General features: G+C 36.0%; 2 protein-coding genes across 3 annotated transcripts; one reads left to right on the top strand and one right to left on the bottom strand.

Moving 5' to 3' along the window:
* Positions 1-2856: 2856 nt before the first annotated feature.
* Positions 2857-6224, bottom strand: LOC107813906 (vesicle transport protein GOT1-like). Of its 2 annotated transcripts, XM_016639222.2 has the most exons (6): positions 6152-6182; positions 4173-4264; positions 3968-4048; positions 3761-3858; positions 3602-3683; positions 2857-3200 (listed from the first exon to the last, which is right to left on the bottom strand). In XM_016639222.2, exons 1-6 carry the CDS (start codon positions 6180-6182, stop codon positions 3153-3155), a joined length of 432 nt encoding a protein of 143 aa, XP_016494708.2. In that variant the 3' UTR covers positions 2857-3152. The 2 variants fall into 2 exon arrangements, 1 of the variants encoding a protein (XP_016494708.2); XR_012711361.1 differs by lacking the exons at positions 2857-3200; positions 3602-3683; positions 3761-3858; positions 3968-4048; positions 4173-4264 and adding an exon at positions 5246-5377 and having other exon boundaries at positions 6152-6224.
* A 1501-nt stretch (positions 6225-7725) lies between these two features.
* LOC142162177 (uncharacterized) lies at positions 7726-14534 on the top strand. The gene is made up of 3 exons (XM_075218500.1): positions 7726-8559; positions 8741-9016; positions 14295-14534. Exons 1-3 carry the CDS (start codon positions 7726-7728, stop codon positions 14532-14534), a joined length of 1350 nt encoding a protein of 449 aa, XP_075074601.1.
* Positions 14535-17729: the final 3195 nt, after the last annotated feature.

The raw sequence follows: 17729 nt of genomic DNA, 5'->3' as shown, positions 1-17729 counted from the left end.
AATTAAGATGTTTTTTTGTTCGCTCGCCCGCGCGGAATTTGTGTTCCTGCTTGAGCAAAGAGGATAAGGTGAGTTAAAGTGATACTTCCCTTACCCTCATCTGGTGGTCCGATGAAGGAGAGCAGGTTTGTAATGTTGTTAGTTTTGTTTGTCATTTCAATGGTTGATGAGGCGCGGATTTCTAAATTTGGTGACTCTACTCGGCTCTCCTTCCCCTACTGTGTTACGCCTTTGTCCCGCGTGGATTGGGTTTTGCCTTAGCGCTTTTTTCGGTGGGCAATCGTATTTCTTGTCTTTGATCTGGGAGAGACTAGGAAATTTCACTAAGAAATCCCCACAGGCGGCGCTAAATTGTTTGACTCAAAAGATATCGGAACCTTTTTGAATAAATCAATCAAAGAAAATAAATGGGTAAATCTTAATCAGACATAATAAATCCCAGATCAAAGAGCTAATAGTATAGATAGTATATAGGATGAAAGAGATACAATCGATCTTATTGAAATTCAATATTGTGGCTCTCATCAATCGATGATGGATATAGCTTTACATGTTCTTCTGCAGATTGCTTCTTTACTATGAAGATTACAAGAAGAGAGCTTGGGAGAGAGAAAAGGAAGGAGACCGCCCCTTATCGAGGGTTTTCCCCTACTATATATAGTCAAGGCGTCTTTGCCATTTGCTTGGTCCGACGCTCTCTCGCACCAAGTGTGCCTTGGTCGTTCTTTTAGACGTTGATCCTTCCGACTCGCCGGATGTCAAGAATGGGATGTAGAGTGGACTATGTTATCTTTTATTGCCCTGTAACTTGGGCGGGACATTGGTCAGCTCGGCCGTGACGGTCAGATTTTGACCAATACAGTGTCCGTCTTCAAAAATTTTTATTTTATACATTGATGAATATCCCTGCATTTCTCAAAGGTAATCATACACTTGTAAATTCTCGAAATAGATATTTCAAAATCACTCAAACTGTTATGAATAAAATTGTAATTAGAGTGAGTTTCTATATTATAGAGAGTTTTACTTTGTGGCAAGGTCATTTTTCCCATATAAATAGAGGGGTCTTACCCCATTGTAAATCATCCCAAAAATTCAATAAGAATTACTCTCTCTTTCTCTGCAATATTGTTCTTCTACTTTTATTATTTTATTACACGTTATCAGCACGAGACTCTACCGTCTCAAAAAGATTTTTGAGAAGACTAAGCAAATATGGATATCCCACAAAGAAAACTTGGATCAAAGTTTAATTGTAAAAATATTTGTTTAGTTGACTCATGTATAACACATATAATATTCAAAGAGAAGAAATATTTTATGGCAATAACTGCAGTCCTGATCTTGTTAGTTATGCTGATGCTGGGTATTTATCTGACCCACACAAGGCTCAATCTCAAATAAGTTATGTGTTTACCTGTGGAGGCACTGCCATATATTGGCGATCGACTAAGCAATCAATTGTGGCTACTTCATCTAATCATGTTGAGATAATTGTTATGCATGAAGCAAGTCGAGAATGTGTGTGGTTGAGGTCTATAATACATCTTATTCGAGACAAATGTGGTTTGAAATGTGACAAACTACCCATGATTTTGTACGAAGACAATGCAGCATGCATAGCCCAATTGAAGGGAGGATTCATAAAAGGAGATAGGGCAAAACACATTTCACCAAAGCTATTTTTCACACATGATCTTCAAAAGAATGGTAATATTAATGTGCAACAGATTCGTTCAAGTAATAATATGACTGATTTATTCACAAAATCTCTACCAACGTCAACCTTCAAGAAGTTAGTACACAAGATTGGGATGCGAAGGCTCAAGGATGTGAAATAATGCTCTCATCAGGGGGAGTTGATACGCGTTGTACTCTTTTTTCCTTACAAGGTTTGTCCCATTGAGTTTTCCTTGCAAGGTTTTTAACGAGGCAACCAAAAGGCGTATTGTTAGATATGTGTACTCTTTTTCCTTTTCTAGAATTTTTTTTCCCATTGGGTTTTATTTTAGTTAAGGTTTTAACGAGGCACATTACTTATTGAGTAGACATTCAAGGGGAGTGTTATGAATAGAATTGTAATTAGAGTGAATGTCTATATTGTAGAGAGTTTTACTTTGTGGCTAGACAATTTTTTCCCTATAAATAGAGGGGTCTTACCCCATTGTAAATTATCCCAAAATTCAATAAGAATTACTCTCTCTGTCTCTGCAATATTGTTCTTCTTCTTTTATTGTTTTTATCACACAAACAAAATTAATTTTACGATTTTAAACCTTAAATTGATCCTTTATTACTAACCTAATAATACATGTTGAATATGAAGTTACTTCAAAAGAAATTGTAATTCTTAAATTCATCCGTTTACTCCAAACAAACAAAAAACTATTAGTGTATTATTCTTTTTATAGTTCTGCTTTTCTTTTGGTCAAATCTTTGAGACGTTTATATTTGTTTGAATTCTACAAAAACTAGTTTTTGAAAGTTGCATATTTTCCAAAAACAAATTTGTAAAGAAGTCTGTGTTTGGACTAGTTTTGATTAAGGTTTTGGAAAAGCTACTCACGTATTCATGTTTTGAATAAATAAAAAATTAGTATGATCTTTATATCATATGCTTTCTAGATTATATTTTACATCTTCACCTACATAATCTTAATCTTGAAGCTCAGTCTTTTCTTTAACTTTTTTCTATTATGTGGGGTAAAGAAATCTGAGAGGAAGGGAGACAGTGAGAATTGAACTCACACTTATTGTGTGAAAGGTTTCAACAATTCCACTATGGTGGAACTCAATCTTCGGCAACTGAGCTCATTCTATATCAAAGGCAAATAAGAGAAATAAAGAGAACATATCAACCAAATTGGACTTAATCACAAAATGGGACAATAGTGGAGACAGTTGCATGCATTATCCATGACCTCTGTGTATCAGAGTCTTGTATGGCTCCGTTTTGTTTGCCTCCTAATATCATTGACTGATACAAGTACTAACACACAATATCACATAGCCAGTTTGACAACGAATGTTCTTTATCCACATGCTTGAGTTTCAAAGTTTAGCAGCAAAGTACCATTATCTTTTCTTTAGAGCTCATTCAGGTGGTCAAAGTTTTCTTCTTTCAGAATTCATTTACTCTTAGGCTACGGTCCTCAAATCGGCATCCGTTTACCCATGTTAACCCTGTTACGGGGAAAGAACTGCACAACACAAAGGAAACAGTTTTTAGCTTCAATCCAGAAAATGCTTTGCCTAATAATGAACATGCTAAGCTTTGCTTCTAACAAGTCAACAGATATAGAAAAGATTCTTCAACACACTAATATATGTATATAACACAGTTGGAAGCTACAAACTATAATGGGCGTGATTGTACAAAAACCGGTCAACAAAAACTTCTCTACACTATAAATTTATGAACTATCCAGAAATGAATTTCAGGAATCCAACAAAGAGACAAAATTCCTTAGGCGTAACCGGTTGACAACCATAACGTAAGATTTTCTTTATTGACAATCTGAAAACTATTTTGTCTGAAGCATATTGCACATATAACTTTTAATGCTACTAGAGAAGATACATATACAACATAGTGACATACCAAAAACACAGATGATTGGCGAAAGATTCCACCAACGATAGGTAACTTCCTCAGAAAAACAGCAACAGTGGGCCAAAAGCCACTGCATTACATAGTATGCCTTATTAGCCAACACTGTTTATTCTTGGTGAGACACAAGGATGCAAGAAAAAGGGTTACCTGAACAGCACAAAAAGACCGCAGGTCTCCCAAATCATGCCTAGCACAGGCCATCCCAGCATAATAAGCACGAAACCAACAGCAAAGGAGGCAGAACCCTATCAGATAATTAAAGCTTTGGCATATGAAAATGGAGATGCAAAGGAAAAAAAGGCAATAGCAAAGACATAGATGAAGCAGGACATGGAGGGTCCGTGAACTTGGAACCTTAAAATTTTGTCGTTTTATGAAAATTTGTAAGGTAGACATCACTCCAATGGTTAAGGTCACCCCAGACAGAAGGAGGATCTGATCGCACAAAAAGTTCCATCAAAGATGATACAAAGTACAAACATATTAAAGGGCACAAGCACAAAGCATTAGAGGATGAACAACAAAATAGTGGTCAGATTGTCAATAAAGAAAATCTTACATTCCCAATGGCAACGAAGCTCCTCTCAAAGAAGAGAAACACTCCAAGCAGAGTAAACATTACACCAAATCCAATCAATCCAAGCCCAATCTCTGTCACATGTCAGAGAAAGTAAGAACTTGAGACAACAAATAAGGCAACATTATGACAGCATATTAAACCAACCACGAAACCACCATAAGCTTCAGTTTGCTTCAGAACAGTGAGGGGGTTGTTTAAAAATATGGTTTGTAAAAGCATATTCAACAAAAGATACAAGACTTCTCTTCGAAATTGATAGAGATTTTGCACAGTGCAATATATATGTTAATTTCTTGATAAGATTCCACAATAGAATATGACGATAGTAGAGCACCACATGATCCTATGTCTTTATCACCTTTAATCAATATCAGTTTTTGACAATTATGCTTTACTTTTGAGAGATAACATCTAACCTAGCATATACAAGGAAAGAAATTTATAAAATTAGTTCAAATTGTGCATTCCACAAATGAAAATTCTGATAAGTTTACGTGGTGAACTAAAGAACTGATAGAACTATATACTATACTTCAACAGCGTAGTTTACTACTTTTTCTTGGATCAAAGTACATCATTAGTAATACCCATGCTATAGCTTTCTGGAGCCATTTTACAATCTCAGGTCTCAGATGAGATTGAAGGTTTTGATTTCCCATGGTTGAGAAACTATGTATTTGGAACAAGCATGTCAAAATCACTAGGAACGTAAACTTTTTTACAGGTGTCCTGAAAAATATATGCCGTTCAACTTTCAAATGTCCAGAAAAGAGCCAACTAATTCTCTTGGTGTTCTGCAGCAAAACTGAATGACTAGAGAGCAATAAATATACCTTCGTGTAAGTTCAAAGTCAAATGAATAAAAGAAGCAAGATCAAATAAAACGTACTGGAGATGCTTTAGGATTCAAACTACTTGCAAATTTTAAGATAGAAACTGAATTCACTATGTAAGAAATAGACGTCATTTGCTGCTGATGAGTGAAATTGTTATTAGACAGAGACTGATTACTGCCAATATTGAGGGTACTTCCAAAAATTGTTCAAACTCACCTTTAAGGCATCCTATTCCCCGTTTTGGCTTTCTTTTGGAATCGTCTTCATCTAAAGAAGATTTCCTTCCTTGTTCTTCCCTCCTCCTGTGATCTTGACCTTCTAAGTGATTTCCGAAAGCTCCCATTATGACTATTACCCAACAGAAAATAAGATCTTTAGTTTCGGCCCACTGGGATGGGGGTAGGAAAAAGAGAGATCATATAATATTTCTGAAGAAAGTCATCTTAAATCTGACTAAATATTAAGTACTACCTACATACATACTATGATGCTGAAATTTAATAAGATAATTAAACAGAAACAAATAATTACACCAAAATCTCGAATATATACAACTTAAGTTTTCTTCCTGGAGAAGTCAAAGTAAAATATTTGATCTGCAAAATAACATTTTTTAACATTTCATGCAAAATGAAGAAAGAAATAAAAAGAAACCCATCAAGTTCAAGCCTGCACCGACCAGCATCATGGTGAATTTGTAAAGCAGTAACAAAACTCAAAGTGCGTCGATAATGAGATTCGATATCATAGAGCTGCCATAACAGACATAACAGAACCAGGCAACAAGCAGTTGATTTTTTCAATACTACATCACATGGTGCAGACAAAGAAAAGCAAAGACGGACTCTATCAATTCTAAAATATAAGCAGACAAGTTTGTACAGAATTCTTTGATTAAGACGATAGACTAGAAAATAATAACAACTAATGATCTATTACATTGATAATCCAAAACTTTTAATATGTATAAAAACAAAAATTATACTACAGTGTATGTGAATCAGAACACTCCATGTGGTACTTTGACCATATGGAAGAACTATTTCAAAAGCATCATTTCTGGATTTACAGAAAATAAGAGATCAAAGATAATGAGGATAGAAAGGCGGAGTATGCACTCACTCTTAACATCAGTTTCTTCAAATGAAACCATCCTGTTAACCAGAACTTGAAACTTCAACTACCAAATAACCTGACAATAAAAACACAAATATACATGATGGAACAGACGGTTGCATTAGTACTCATCTCTTCAGTGGCATCGTAATTTTTGCAAACTCAAAACAAACATAATTAAGAAGGATAAATATTCAATACTGCACCGAATCACTTCCACTAACAAATACTCCTACTCACTGCTAGATAGATCATAGATGAAAAAGCCTGATATGATTTTAAAGTTCAAAGCCTAAAATAACTGAAATATAAGGAGCCACGAAGTTAGAGGCTCTACAGCCATTGCTACTGCGCTAATTTCTTAACTAACGAATTGCAAATGCAATAAAGCTCATAAAATTTCCTATATACAACGCTGTCAATCATTCAAGTAGTTGCGAGTAAGAGAATTGTCGTACTTCAGCAATAGCGCGATCATACGAACCACATTATCAATCCGAATAACCGAAAATGAGTCAGACGCTAGAAAAAAAACAAAATCTCTACAATCAACGAATAGTAAATTGACAAAAAAAATCACGAGAAATTGAAGCTTATCTTACGAGAATTGACGAATTTCACCGAAATACCATTACGCATAAGTATTGTTTGTATGTAAACATCAATAATCTATAGAATAGGCCGTGAATGCATGAATGTTTATACGATTTGTGAAATGCAAAATCGATAAACAGAGAGGGGAAGAAGAGAGAGCATGGAGTGTTTACCTGTATGTCAGAGAGAAGAGCTTCAACAGAAAAGGCGCGGTTGGCATTTCTGTTTTCAATTAGCTAAGTATATATGAAGCCTATCCGACGTGGATATAGGTTTATTTCCATTGATGCATTTAAAATGGTTTGATCGTATATAAACATTTTTAACCCTTCTGTATAAACTATTAGACATTTAAAAAATTTCACACTAGGGGTGTGTTTGGTACGACGGAAAATATTTTCAATTTTTTCATATTTGGTTGGATTAAGAGCACGTTTGGACATAAGAAATTTTTTCTTTTTTTTCCAAATTTTTTTTACTTTTTGCCGAAATTAGTATTTGTTCATAAAATTTTCAATTTTCACTTGGAGATGCATTTTGGAAATTTTTGAAAAACTCCAAAAAATCGTTTTTCAAAATTTTCACTCAAATCTGTTAAATAATGTAAAAAGCAGAAGAATATTATTTCCATTGTTAGTTAGACTAAACTCCTATATATGTAATCCAGCTCTCTTACGATACACAATGAATCAGAATATCATTCTTTATTCTCTGTTATCTCTATCATCTTCATCTCAATCTCTATCATCTTTCCCTCAATAACTTCATGGTATCAGAGCTTCTTAGCTCTTGAAGTCAAGCCTCGATTCTGTTCCGTCATCTCTTTTCCTCTATTCTGTTTCTCTGCAATTTTCAATTTCATTTCTTCTCAATTCTCAGATTCTGATTTTTCTCTTAAATCAAGAGTTTGTATTTCACATCTGCAATTTATAGTCTTGAATTGAAAGTTTCAAAAACGAGTAAAATAAGAATCAACAGAAGGAAAAATGGGAACAATTGATGATCAAGTGAATTTGGATACGGGAAATCAAAATCGAACTGCAACTGGAAATCATGTGTCTGGGATTGATTATAATCACCCATTGTTTCTTTCTCCTGCTGATGTAAGTGAAATCCAAATTATTTCATTTCAACTTACAGGTATTGAGAATTATTCTATTTGGAATCGCTCTATGTGTGTTGCTCTTTTAGGAAGAAACAAGTTAGGTATGGTAGATGGCACATGCCGTAAAGAAAAATTCCCAGATTCAATGGAAAATCATTGGGAAAGAGTAAATGCCATTGTGTTGTCGTGGCTGATGAACTCAGTAGCTAAAGGTCTTCTTGGAGGCATTATGTATGCCTCAAGTGCACAAACTGTGTGGGAAGACTTGTCAGAAAGATTTAACAAGATAGATGGATCAAGAACATTTAATTTGCATAAAGAAATAGCCGCTCTATCTCAATGTTCTGCATCTGTATCTGTATATTTTTCTAAACTAAAGGATCTTTGGGAAGAATTTGAGGCCTTGATTCCCTCCCCTGGCTGTGACTGTCCTAAGTCAAGAGAGTTTGTTAGTTACTTACAAAAATTAAGACTATATCAATTTTTTATGGGACTTAATGAGTCTTACTCTCAAGCAAGAAGCCAAATCTTAATGAAAACACCTCTACCTACTGTTAATCAAGCATATGCATTGGTGGTAAGTGATGAAAGCCAAAGATCCATATCTGCAAATTCTGGTATTTTAGGGGCTAATCCAGTTGGAAACCTTGGCATTGCCATGTATACTAGAGCTGGTGGGGGTGGACAGAATCACAGACTAAAAAGGAACTTCAATGTACATGTTCAATTCTATGATTACTGCAAAATGAAAGGTCATATCAAAGATAACTGCTATAAATTAGTGGATATCCACAGGATTTTAGGCAGAAAAAGAAGGGATATAATGCAGCTCACAATGCTAATATTGCTAATGTCTTAGCTGAAAACAACAATTTAAATATTCTCAATTTGGTCAGATTTCAAATGGTTGTTCAAATGATAAGTCTGCTAATGAAAGGCAGTATGATCAGTTGGCAAACTACAGTCAGGGAATGGAAGCTATTACAAACCAGTTGGGAAATTTTGCCTTCACAAAGGAGCAATATGATCAGATTGTTCAATTGCTCAAAGGGACTTCAACAACTACTACTAATATGGACTCAGCAGCTAATGCAACAGGTACTGACAAAGCTTTTTTGGTTTCAAATGGTTCTCAGGAATGGATTATAGACACTGGTGCTACAAATCATATGGTATCTGATTCTAACCTTCTCAACAAGTCTACAACAGTACAGACTATTAATTCTAAGAAAGTTCTGTTGAAGTTTGGCAAAATGCCAAAGTCCCACATTGGTTGGGAGTTAAGTTTGGGGGGATTTTTCCACTATAAAAGAAGGCCTAATGTTTAGGATTGAAACACACCTCTCATTTGCCTTCTCATCTGTTTAAGGCATTTGTATCTTTTCTCTTTAGTATTATTTCACTTGTATTTTTGGAGTGAAATAAAATATTGGTTGTGTCCGAGGAGTAGGCAAAATTAGCCGAACCTCGTAAATTCTGGTGTTCCCTTTATTGTTGCTTTATTGTCTTATTTATTATTTGGTGGCTGTCATAATTTTTGGTATAGTAGTTGTGACTTATTCACACTATATACATTTGGCTTCCGCAACAATTGGTATCAGAGCCAAGGTACTGTCTAAGTATGCTCTGTGGTTGCAGCATAGTCTGATCTTCCACATCAGAAAAGATTTATCTTGGTAACTGAGTCAAGGTTCTGTCTGAGTATGCTCTGTGGTTGCAGCTTAGTCTGATCTTCCACACCAGAAAGGAAATAATCTTGATTTGTGTCGTCAGCTATTAAATAATATTTGTGTCAAAGATGGGAGACAATAAACAAGAAGAATCTACATCAAGTGTCAACAATACGTCATCATTGGCATCTTCGCTTATGACAAAAATTGTGTCAAATGCGAAATTTGCGGTCGAAATATTTGACGGGTCCGGACATTTTGGGATGTGGCAAGGCGAGGTTCTAGATGTCCTTTTTCAACAAGGGCTAGATCTGGCCATTGAAGAAAAGAAACCACATGTTATTGGAGAAGAAGATTGGAGAATTATCAACCGTGTTGCTTGCGGTACCATTCGATCCTACCTTGCTAGAGAGCAGAAATATCCATACACAAAGGAAACTTCTGCAAGTAAATTATGGAAAGCACTGGAGGATAAATTTTTGAAGAAAAACAGTCAAAATAAATTGTACATGAAGAAGAGACTGTTTCACTTCACCTATGTTCCTGGTACCACGATGAATGAACATATCACCAGTTTCAATAAGTTGGTTACAGATTTGCAAAATATGGATACAACTTATGATGATGGTGACTTGACCTTGATGTTGTTGGCGTCACTTCCTGATGAGTACGAGCACCTTGAAACTACTCTACTCCATGGAAATGACGAAGTTTCTCTCAGAGAAGTTTGTACGGCTTTGTACAGCTATGAACAAAGAAAGCGAGAAAACAGAAGGGCGGAGAAGGAGAAGCACTATTTGTGAGGGGTCGTCCTCAAAATCAAACGAGGACAAAGAAGGGAAGATCCAAGTCAAGATCCAGACCCAGCAAAGATGAATGTGCCTTTTGTCGAGAAAAAGGGCACTGGAAGAAAGATTGTCCGAAGTTGAAGAATAAGGCCAAACATAACAATGGAAAGGCCATTATGGATTCAAATGTAGATGATTGTGATGATTCAGACTTCTCATTAGTTACAACAGAGTCATCAACATCATCAGACATATGGTTGATGGACTCGGCTTGTAGCTATCATATGTGTCCCAACAGGGACTGGTTCGTGGAATTTCAAGAAGGAGAATATGGAGTCGTCCACACAGCGGATAACAGCCCTCTTACCTCATATGGCATTGGTTCAATACGATTAAGGAACCATGATGGAATGATCAGAACATTGATAGATGTTCGATATGTACCGGATTTGAAGAAGAATCTCATCTCTGTGGGAGCCCTAGAATCAAAAGGGTTCAAAATCATTGCAGAAAATGGAGTGATGAGAGTATGCTCCGGTGCACTAGTGGTAATGAAGGCTAATCGGAAGAATAATAATATGTACCGCTATCGTGACAGTACAGTTATTGGGACAGCGACAGTGACATCCAGTGACGACAAAGAGGCAGAAGTAACCAAGGTATGGCACATGCGCTTGGGACATGCTGGAGGAAAATCCTTGAAAACTCTATCAGATCAAGGATTGTTAAAAGGAGTAAAGGCTTGCAACTTGGAGTTTTGTGAGCATTGTGTTAAAGGGAAACAGACAAGGGTTAAATTTGGTACAGCGATCCATAATACTAAAGGCATTTTGGATTATGTACACTCAGATGTTTGGGGTCCTTCCAAAACACCTTCATTGGGTGGGAAGCACTATTTTGTAACCTTTGTTGATGATTTTTCCCGAAGAGTATGGGTGTATACAATGAAGAGCAAAGATGAAGTGTTGGGAATTTTTCTCAAATGGAAGACGATGGTGGAGAATCAAACAGGCAAGAGGATCAAGTGTATTCACACAGATAATGGAGGTGAATACAAAAATGATCATTTCAATAAGGTCTGTGAAAATGATGGCATCGTCCGACACTTCACTGTTAGACATACACCACAACAAAATGGAGTGGCAGAACGTATGAACCGGACCTTGCTGGAGAAGGTACGGTGTATGTTGTCCAATGCTGGCTTGGGCAAAGAATTTTGGGCTGAGGCAATTATATATGCATGCCACCTCATTAATCGTCTACCATCTGCTGCTATTGATGGCAAGACACCATTTGAAAAATGGTATGGAAAACCTGCTGTAGATTATAACTCTTTGCACGTGTTTGGCTCAACTGCATATTATCATGTGACGGAGTCAAAATTGGATCCAAGGGCAAAGAAGGCTATTTTTATAGGAATTACTTCTGGAGTCAAAGGATATCGCTTATGGTGTCCTATGACAAAGAAAGTAATATTCAGCAGAGATGTTACCTTTGATGAATCTGTTATGGTAAATAAGGTAACAGAAGACACCAAACAAAATAAAGGTACTTCTAAGCAGGTGGAGTTTGAGGGAAAATTTATTTTTCCTACACAAGAAGCAGAGGAGGAAACAAATGAAGATTACCCTCTGGAAGGAGAGCCAGTGGAGGAGATTCCAACTCAGGAACCTCAACAACAACTTGAATCAATAGCAACCAGCAGGCCAAAAAGAACAATAACGAAACCTGTTCGTCTCATAGAGACAGTTGCTTGTGCAACCTCAATTGTAGCTGATGATGTTCCTACCACTTATAAAAATGTTGTCCAAAGTTCAGAAGAAGATAAGTGGAGGATTGCCATGAATTATGAAATACAGTCTCTTACATCAGAATCATACATGGAGATTGGCCAATCTCCCGAAGGGAAAGAAAGCAATTGGGTGCAAATGGGTATTTGCAAAGAAAGAAGGATTTCCTAACCAAGTAAATGTTCGCTACAAAGCAAGATTGGTGGCCAAAGTATATGCTCAAAAGGAGGGAATTGATTACAATGAAGTGTTTTCTCCAGTTGTAAAACATTCCTCCATTAGAATTATGTTGGCTTTGGTAGCACAATTGGATTTGGAACTAGTTCAGATGGATGTAAAAACTGCGTTTTTACATGGAAACTTGGAGGAGGAAATCTACATGACTCAGCCAGAAGGATTCAAAGTTGCTGGAAAAGAAAATATGGTGTGCAAACTTGAAAAATCGTTGTACGGATTGAAACAATCTTCTAGACAATGGTACAAGCGATTTGACGAGTTTATGTTGCGGCAAGGGTACAAGAGAAGCAAATACGATCATTGTGTGTATTTGCACAAGCTTAAAGATGGTTCCTTTGTATATCTTCTCCTATATGTTGATGATATGTTGATAGCTTCCAAGAATTCGGAAGAAATTGATAAGTTGAAGATTCAACTGAAGAAGGAGTTCGAGATGAAGGATTTGGGTGAGGCAAAGAAAATTCTTGGCATGGAGATAATTAGAGATAGACGTTCAAAGAAACTCTGTTTATCTCAAAAGGAATATTTGAAGAGAGTACTTCAACGTTTTGGCATAGATGACAAGACTAAGCCAGTTAGTACTCCACTTGCTTCCCATTTTAAGCTAAGTACTACTATGTCGCCAATGGATGAAGCTGAACGAGAGTATATGTCAAAGGTACCATACGCAAATGCTGTTGGTAGCTTGATGTATGCAATGGTTTGCACAAGGCCTGACATTTCACAAGCTGTTGGAGTTATTAGCAGATATATGCACAATCCAGGGAAGGAGCATTGGCAAGCTGTGAAGTGGATTCTACGGTATATTCATAATACTATAGATGTCGGGTTAGTTTTTGAGCAGGAAGACAATCAGTTTGTAGTTGGATATTGTGACTCAGATTTTGCGGGTGATATGGACAAACGAAGATCAACTACTGGTTATGTGTTTACTTTTGCAAAGGCACCAGTTAGTTGGAAGTCTACTTTGCAGTCAACAGTTGCTTTGTCTACAACAGAGGCAGAGTACATGGCTATTACAGATGCTGTGAAAGAGGCAATTTGGCTTCAAGGATTGCTAAAGGAGCTTGGTGTTGAACAAAAAGGTATCACAATTTTTTGTGATAGTCAAAGTGCTATTCAATTAGCGAAGAACCAAGTTTATCATGCAAGGACGAAGCACATTGATGTTCGGTATCATTTCGTACGAGAAATCATAGAAGAAGGTGGAGTCACGGTGAAGAAAATTCATACTACAGAGAATCCTGCTGATATGCTGACAAAGGTGGTGACTGCGGTCAAGTTTCAACATTGTTTGGATTTGATCAACATTGTTGAACACTGAAGATTGAAGATGAAGACATAACCAAAATTTGTTATTGAGAGAGAATTGAAAATGTGGAATTTTGCCAAGGTGGAGATTTGTTGAAGTTTGGCAAAATGCCAAAGTCCCACATTGGTTGGGAGTTAAGTTTGGGGGGGGGGATTTTTCCCCTATAAAAGAAGGCCTAATGTTTAGGATTGAAACACACCTCTCATTTGCCTTCTCATCTGTTTAAGGCATTTGTATCTTCTCTCTTTAGTATTATTTCACTTGTATTTTTGGAGTGAAATAAAATATTGGTTGTGTCCGACGAGTAGGCAAAATTAGCCGAACCTCGTAAATTCTGGTGTTCCCTTTATTGTTGCTTTATTGTCTTATTTATTATTTGGTGGCTGTCATAATTTTTGGTATTGTAGTTGTGACTTATTCACACTATATACATTTGGCTTCCGCAACAATTGATATCAGAGCCAAGGTACTGTCTACCAAATGGTGATGTATCTTTAGTTACGCACACATGAGCAAGTTCAATTTCTGATAAGAGTACTATAACTAATATTTTCCATGTGCCTCAGTTCAAATATAATTTGCTTTCAGTATCAAAAATGACAAAAGAATTACAATGTGCAACAATATTTTTTCCTGATTTTTGTGTTTTTCAGGATCTCTTCACTGAAAAGGTGAGGGAGATTGGTAAAGAAGTAAGAGGATTATACATCTTGTTGGCTCAACTTGCAAGGAATAAGAATAGAGCTATGTGTGCTGCTAGGGAACTGACAGCAAGTGAGGCAAATAAGTTCAATGTAGAGCTGTGGCATCAAAGATTTGGACATGTCTCTATAATAGTACTTAAGAGAATGCAAAGACACAGTAGAGAAATGTTTTATCTGTACTTGTGCTAAGCAAACTAGACTGCAATTTCCAACTAGTAGCATAAGAAGTAATTCTTGTTTTGATTTGATTAATGTAGATCTATGGGGTCCATACAGAGTAGCTACTTTTGATGGTAACAAGTATTTTCTTACTATAGTGGATGATTACAGTAGAATGATTTGGGTTTTTCTGCTTAAGCAAAAATCAGATGTCTTCTTATATCTACAACATTTCTTCAAATACATCAAGACACAATTCAATAAGACTATCAAAGTTATCAGAACAGATAATGGCATAGAGTTTGTGAATTCTATTTGTATAGACCTATTTAAAAATCTGGGAATGATACATCAAAGAACCTGTGCTTACACCCCTCAACAAAATGGGGGTAGCTGAGAGAAAACACAGACACATTTTAGAAGTAACAAGAGCCATAAGACTGCAAGCACATATACCTATCAGATTTTGGGGTCATTACATTCTTGATGCAGTATATTTGATTAACAGACTACCTAGTTCAGTTATTGAAAACATGTCTCCCTATGAAAGGCTATACAACAGAAAACCTTCACTAAAACACTTAAGAATGTTAGGTTGCCTTTGCTTTGCAAAAATTGTACAAGAACATGATAAGTTGATGACTAGGTCAAAGAAGTCTGTTCATATGGGTTATTCAGAAGTTCACAAAGGTTACATATTATATGATCTAGACAACAGGTCTTTTTTTGTCAATAGAGATGTTCTATTCAGAGAAGACATCTTCCCATTCAAAGGACAATCTCCATCTTTGACGCCTCTATTTGTGGATACTACACCATACACATGCTCTTATACAGATGATACTAATAGTATGTTTGAAAATAGTGCAGGTCAACAGACTAGCAATCACATTAATATAGATAACACTCAAGCACCAACAACATTGCCAATTAATGACACAGAAAAATATCATGATGGTCAGCAAGACAATATGTTTATTGATCATCAGACACCTAGTGAAGAAGAAGTTCAAACACAACAGAATACTCAAAATGTATCAACTAGAACACTGATTAGAGGTCAATCCAATACACAACAACTACTAAGAAAGTCAAATAGAGGCAAACAACCACCAACATGGATGAAGGATTTTGTGTCATTAAACATTCATCAAGAAGTACTCTATCCATTGAACAAATATATAGCATATGATCACGTATCTTTAAAATATCAGGCCTTTACTGCAGCTTTCTCTTCTACTACTGAACCTGCTATATATGCTGAAGCCAGTAAAGATCCAAGATTGATAGCAGCAATGCAAGAAGAAATAAAGGCATTAGAAAGAAATAATACCTGGACATTAATCAAATTACCTGAAGGAAAGAAACCTATAGGCTGTAAATGGATATACAAGATAAAATATCAAGCTTCAGGGGAGATAGAAAGATTTAAAGCTAGACTTGTAGCTAAAGGTTATAGCCACCAAGAAGGTATTGATTATCAAGAAACTTTTTCACACTGTTAGAACAATACTAGCACTAGCAGCTGCTAGACAATGGCATATACATCAAATGGATGTGTACAATGACTTTCTTCAAGGTGATTTACCTGATGAAATCTATATGGATCTACCTCAAGGATTTGGAAGTCGGGGAGAATATGGTATATGTAGACTTACCAAATCCTTATATGGATTAAAGCAAGATCCAAGACAATGGAATGTGAAACTATCTGAAGCTCTTATAACATTACAATTCAAGCAAAGTCAATATGATCATTCCTTATATATCAAAAGGACAACTGAAGGTATGGTACTAGTTCTAATATATGTAGATGACATGTTACTTACTGGTGACAATTTGAAACTTATTCAAGATACCAAGCAATCTCTGAAAAACATTTTTAAAGTGAAAGATTTGGGGGAGTTAAGATATTTTCTGGGCTTGGAATTTGCTAGATCCAATGAAGGAATTGATATGCATCAGAGGAAATATGCATTGGAACTCATTGCAGAAGTAGGATTAACAACATCTAAACCAGTAGCTACACCAATTGATACAAATGCGAAGCTTACATCTAAACAATATGATGAGCACATTTGGAAGAATGAAAAATCAGAAGCAGATCCTACTGTTGATCAGGCTGCCTATTAGAGGCTAATAGGAAAACTCCTATATTTGACAATAACAAGACCAGATATATCATTTGGAGTCCAAACTCTAAGCCAATTTGTTCAACAACCAAAAAAGTCTCACATGGAAGCAGCATTAAGAATTGTGAAGTATGTTAAAAACAGTCCAGGTCAAGGTATCCTACCATACAGTCATCACAGTAACACTGTCACTACATACTGTGATGCAGACTGGGCAGCTTGTCCAGCTACAAGGAGATCAGTTACTGGTTTTTTAATCAAGATTGGCAACTCCTTAGTTTCCTGGAAATCCAAAAAACAAACTACTGTTTCCAGAAGTTCTGCCGAGGCAGAATATAGAAGTTTAGCTGCAACTGTGGCATGATTAACATGGCTACTAGGAATGCTGAAAGAAATTGATGCTGAAATCAATCTACCAGTTGACATATTCACTAATAGCAAAGCAGCTATTCAAATAGCAGCTAATCCTGTTTATCACGAAAGGACCAAACATATAGAAATAGATTGCCATTTTGTGAGAGAAAAAATTCAACAAGGACTGGTCAGCACAAAATATGTCTCCACAAATGATCACCAGCAGACTTGCTAACAAAAGGGTTAAGCAAAGTTCAACATCTTTATTTAAGTTCCAAGTTAGGTGTGTTTGACATTTTTACACCACCGAACTTGAGGTGGAGTGTTAAATAATGTAAAAAGCAGAAGAATATTATTTTCATTATTAGCTTAAGTAGTTAAGTAGGTGGTTATGAGTTAGTTAGGAAGTTAGTTAGACTAAACTCCAATATATGTAATCTAGCTCTCTTACAATACACAATGAATCAGAATATCATTCTTTCTTCTCTATTATCTCTATCATCTTCCTCTCAATCTCTATCATCTTTCCCTCAATAACTTCAAAATCACTCACAAACTTCAACAACAACCTAAAATTATATTCATGTCCAAATACAACTCTAAATTTCAAATACCATTTTCACTTGAAATTTTTTTCCCCTAATATTGGAATTTTACAATTCTTATGTCCAAACGCCACTAATTGTTTTGAAAAATATTTTTCTCATGAGCTCATTTTTCTCTAATTGGAGGAAAATAT

This window comes from Nicotiana tabacum, chromosome 7 (genome assembly GCF_000715075.1).
Source record: "Nicotiana tabacum cultivar K326 chromosome 7, ASM71507v2, whole genome shotgun sequence".
NCBI classification, from domain to species: Eukaryota; Viridiplantae; Streptophyta; class Magnoliopsida; order Solanales; family Solanaceae; genus Nicotiana; species Nicotiana tabacum.
Note: the sequence above shows the minus strand (reverse complement) of the source record. Positions and strands in the feature narration are given on the sequence as shown.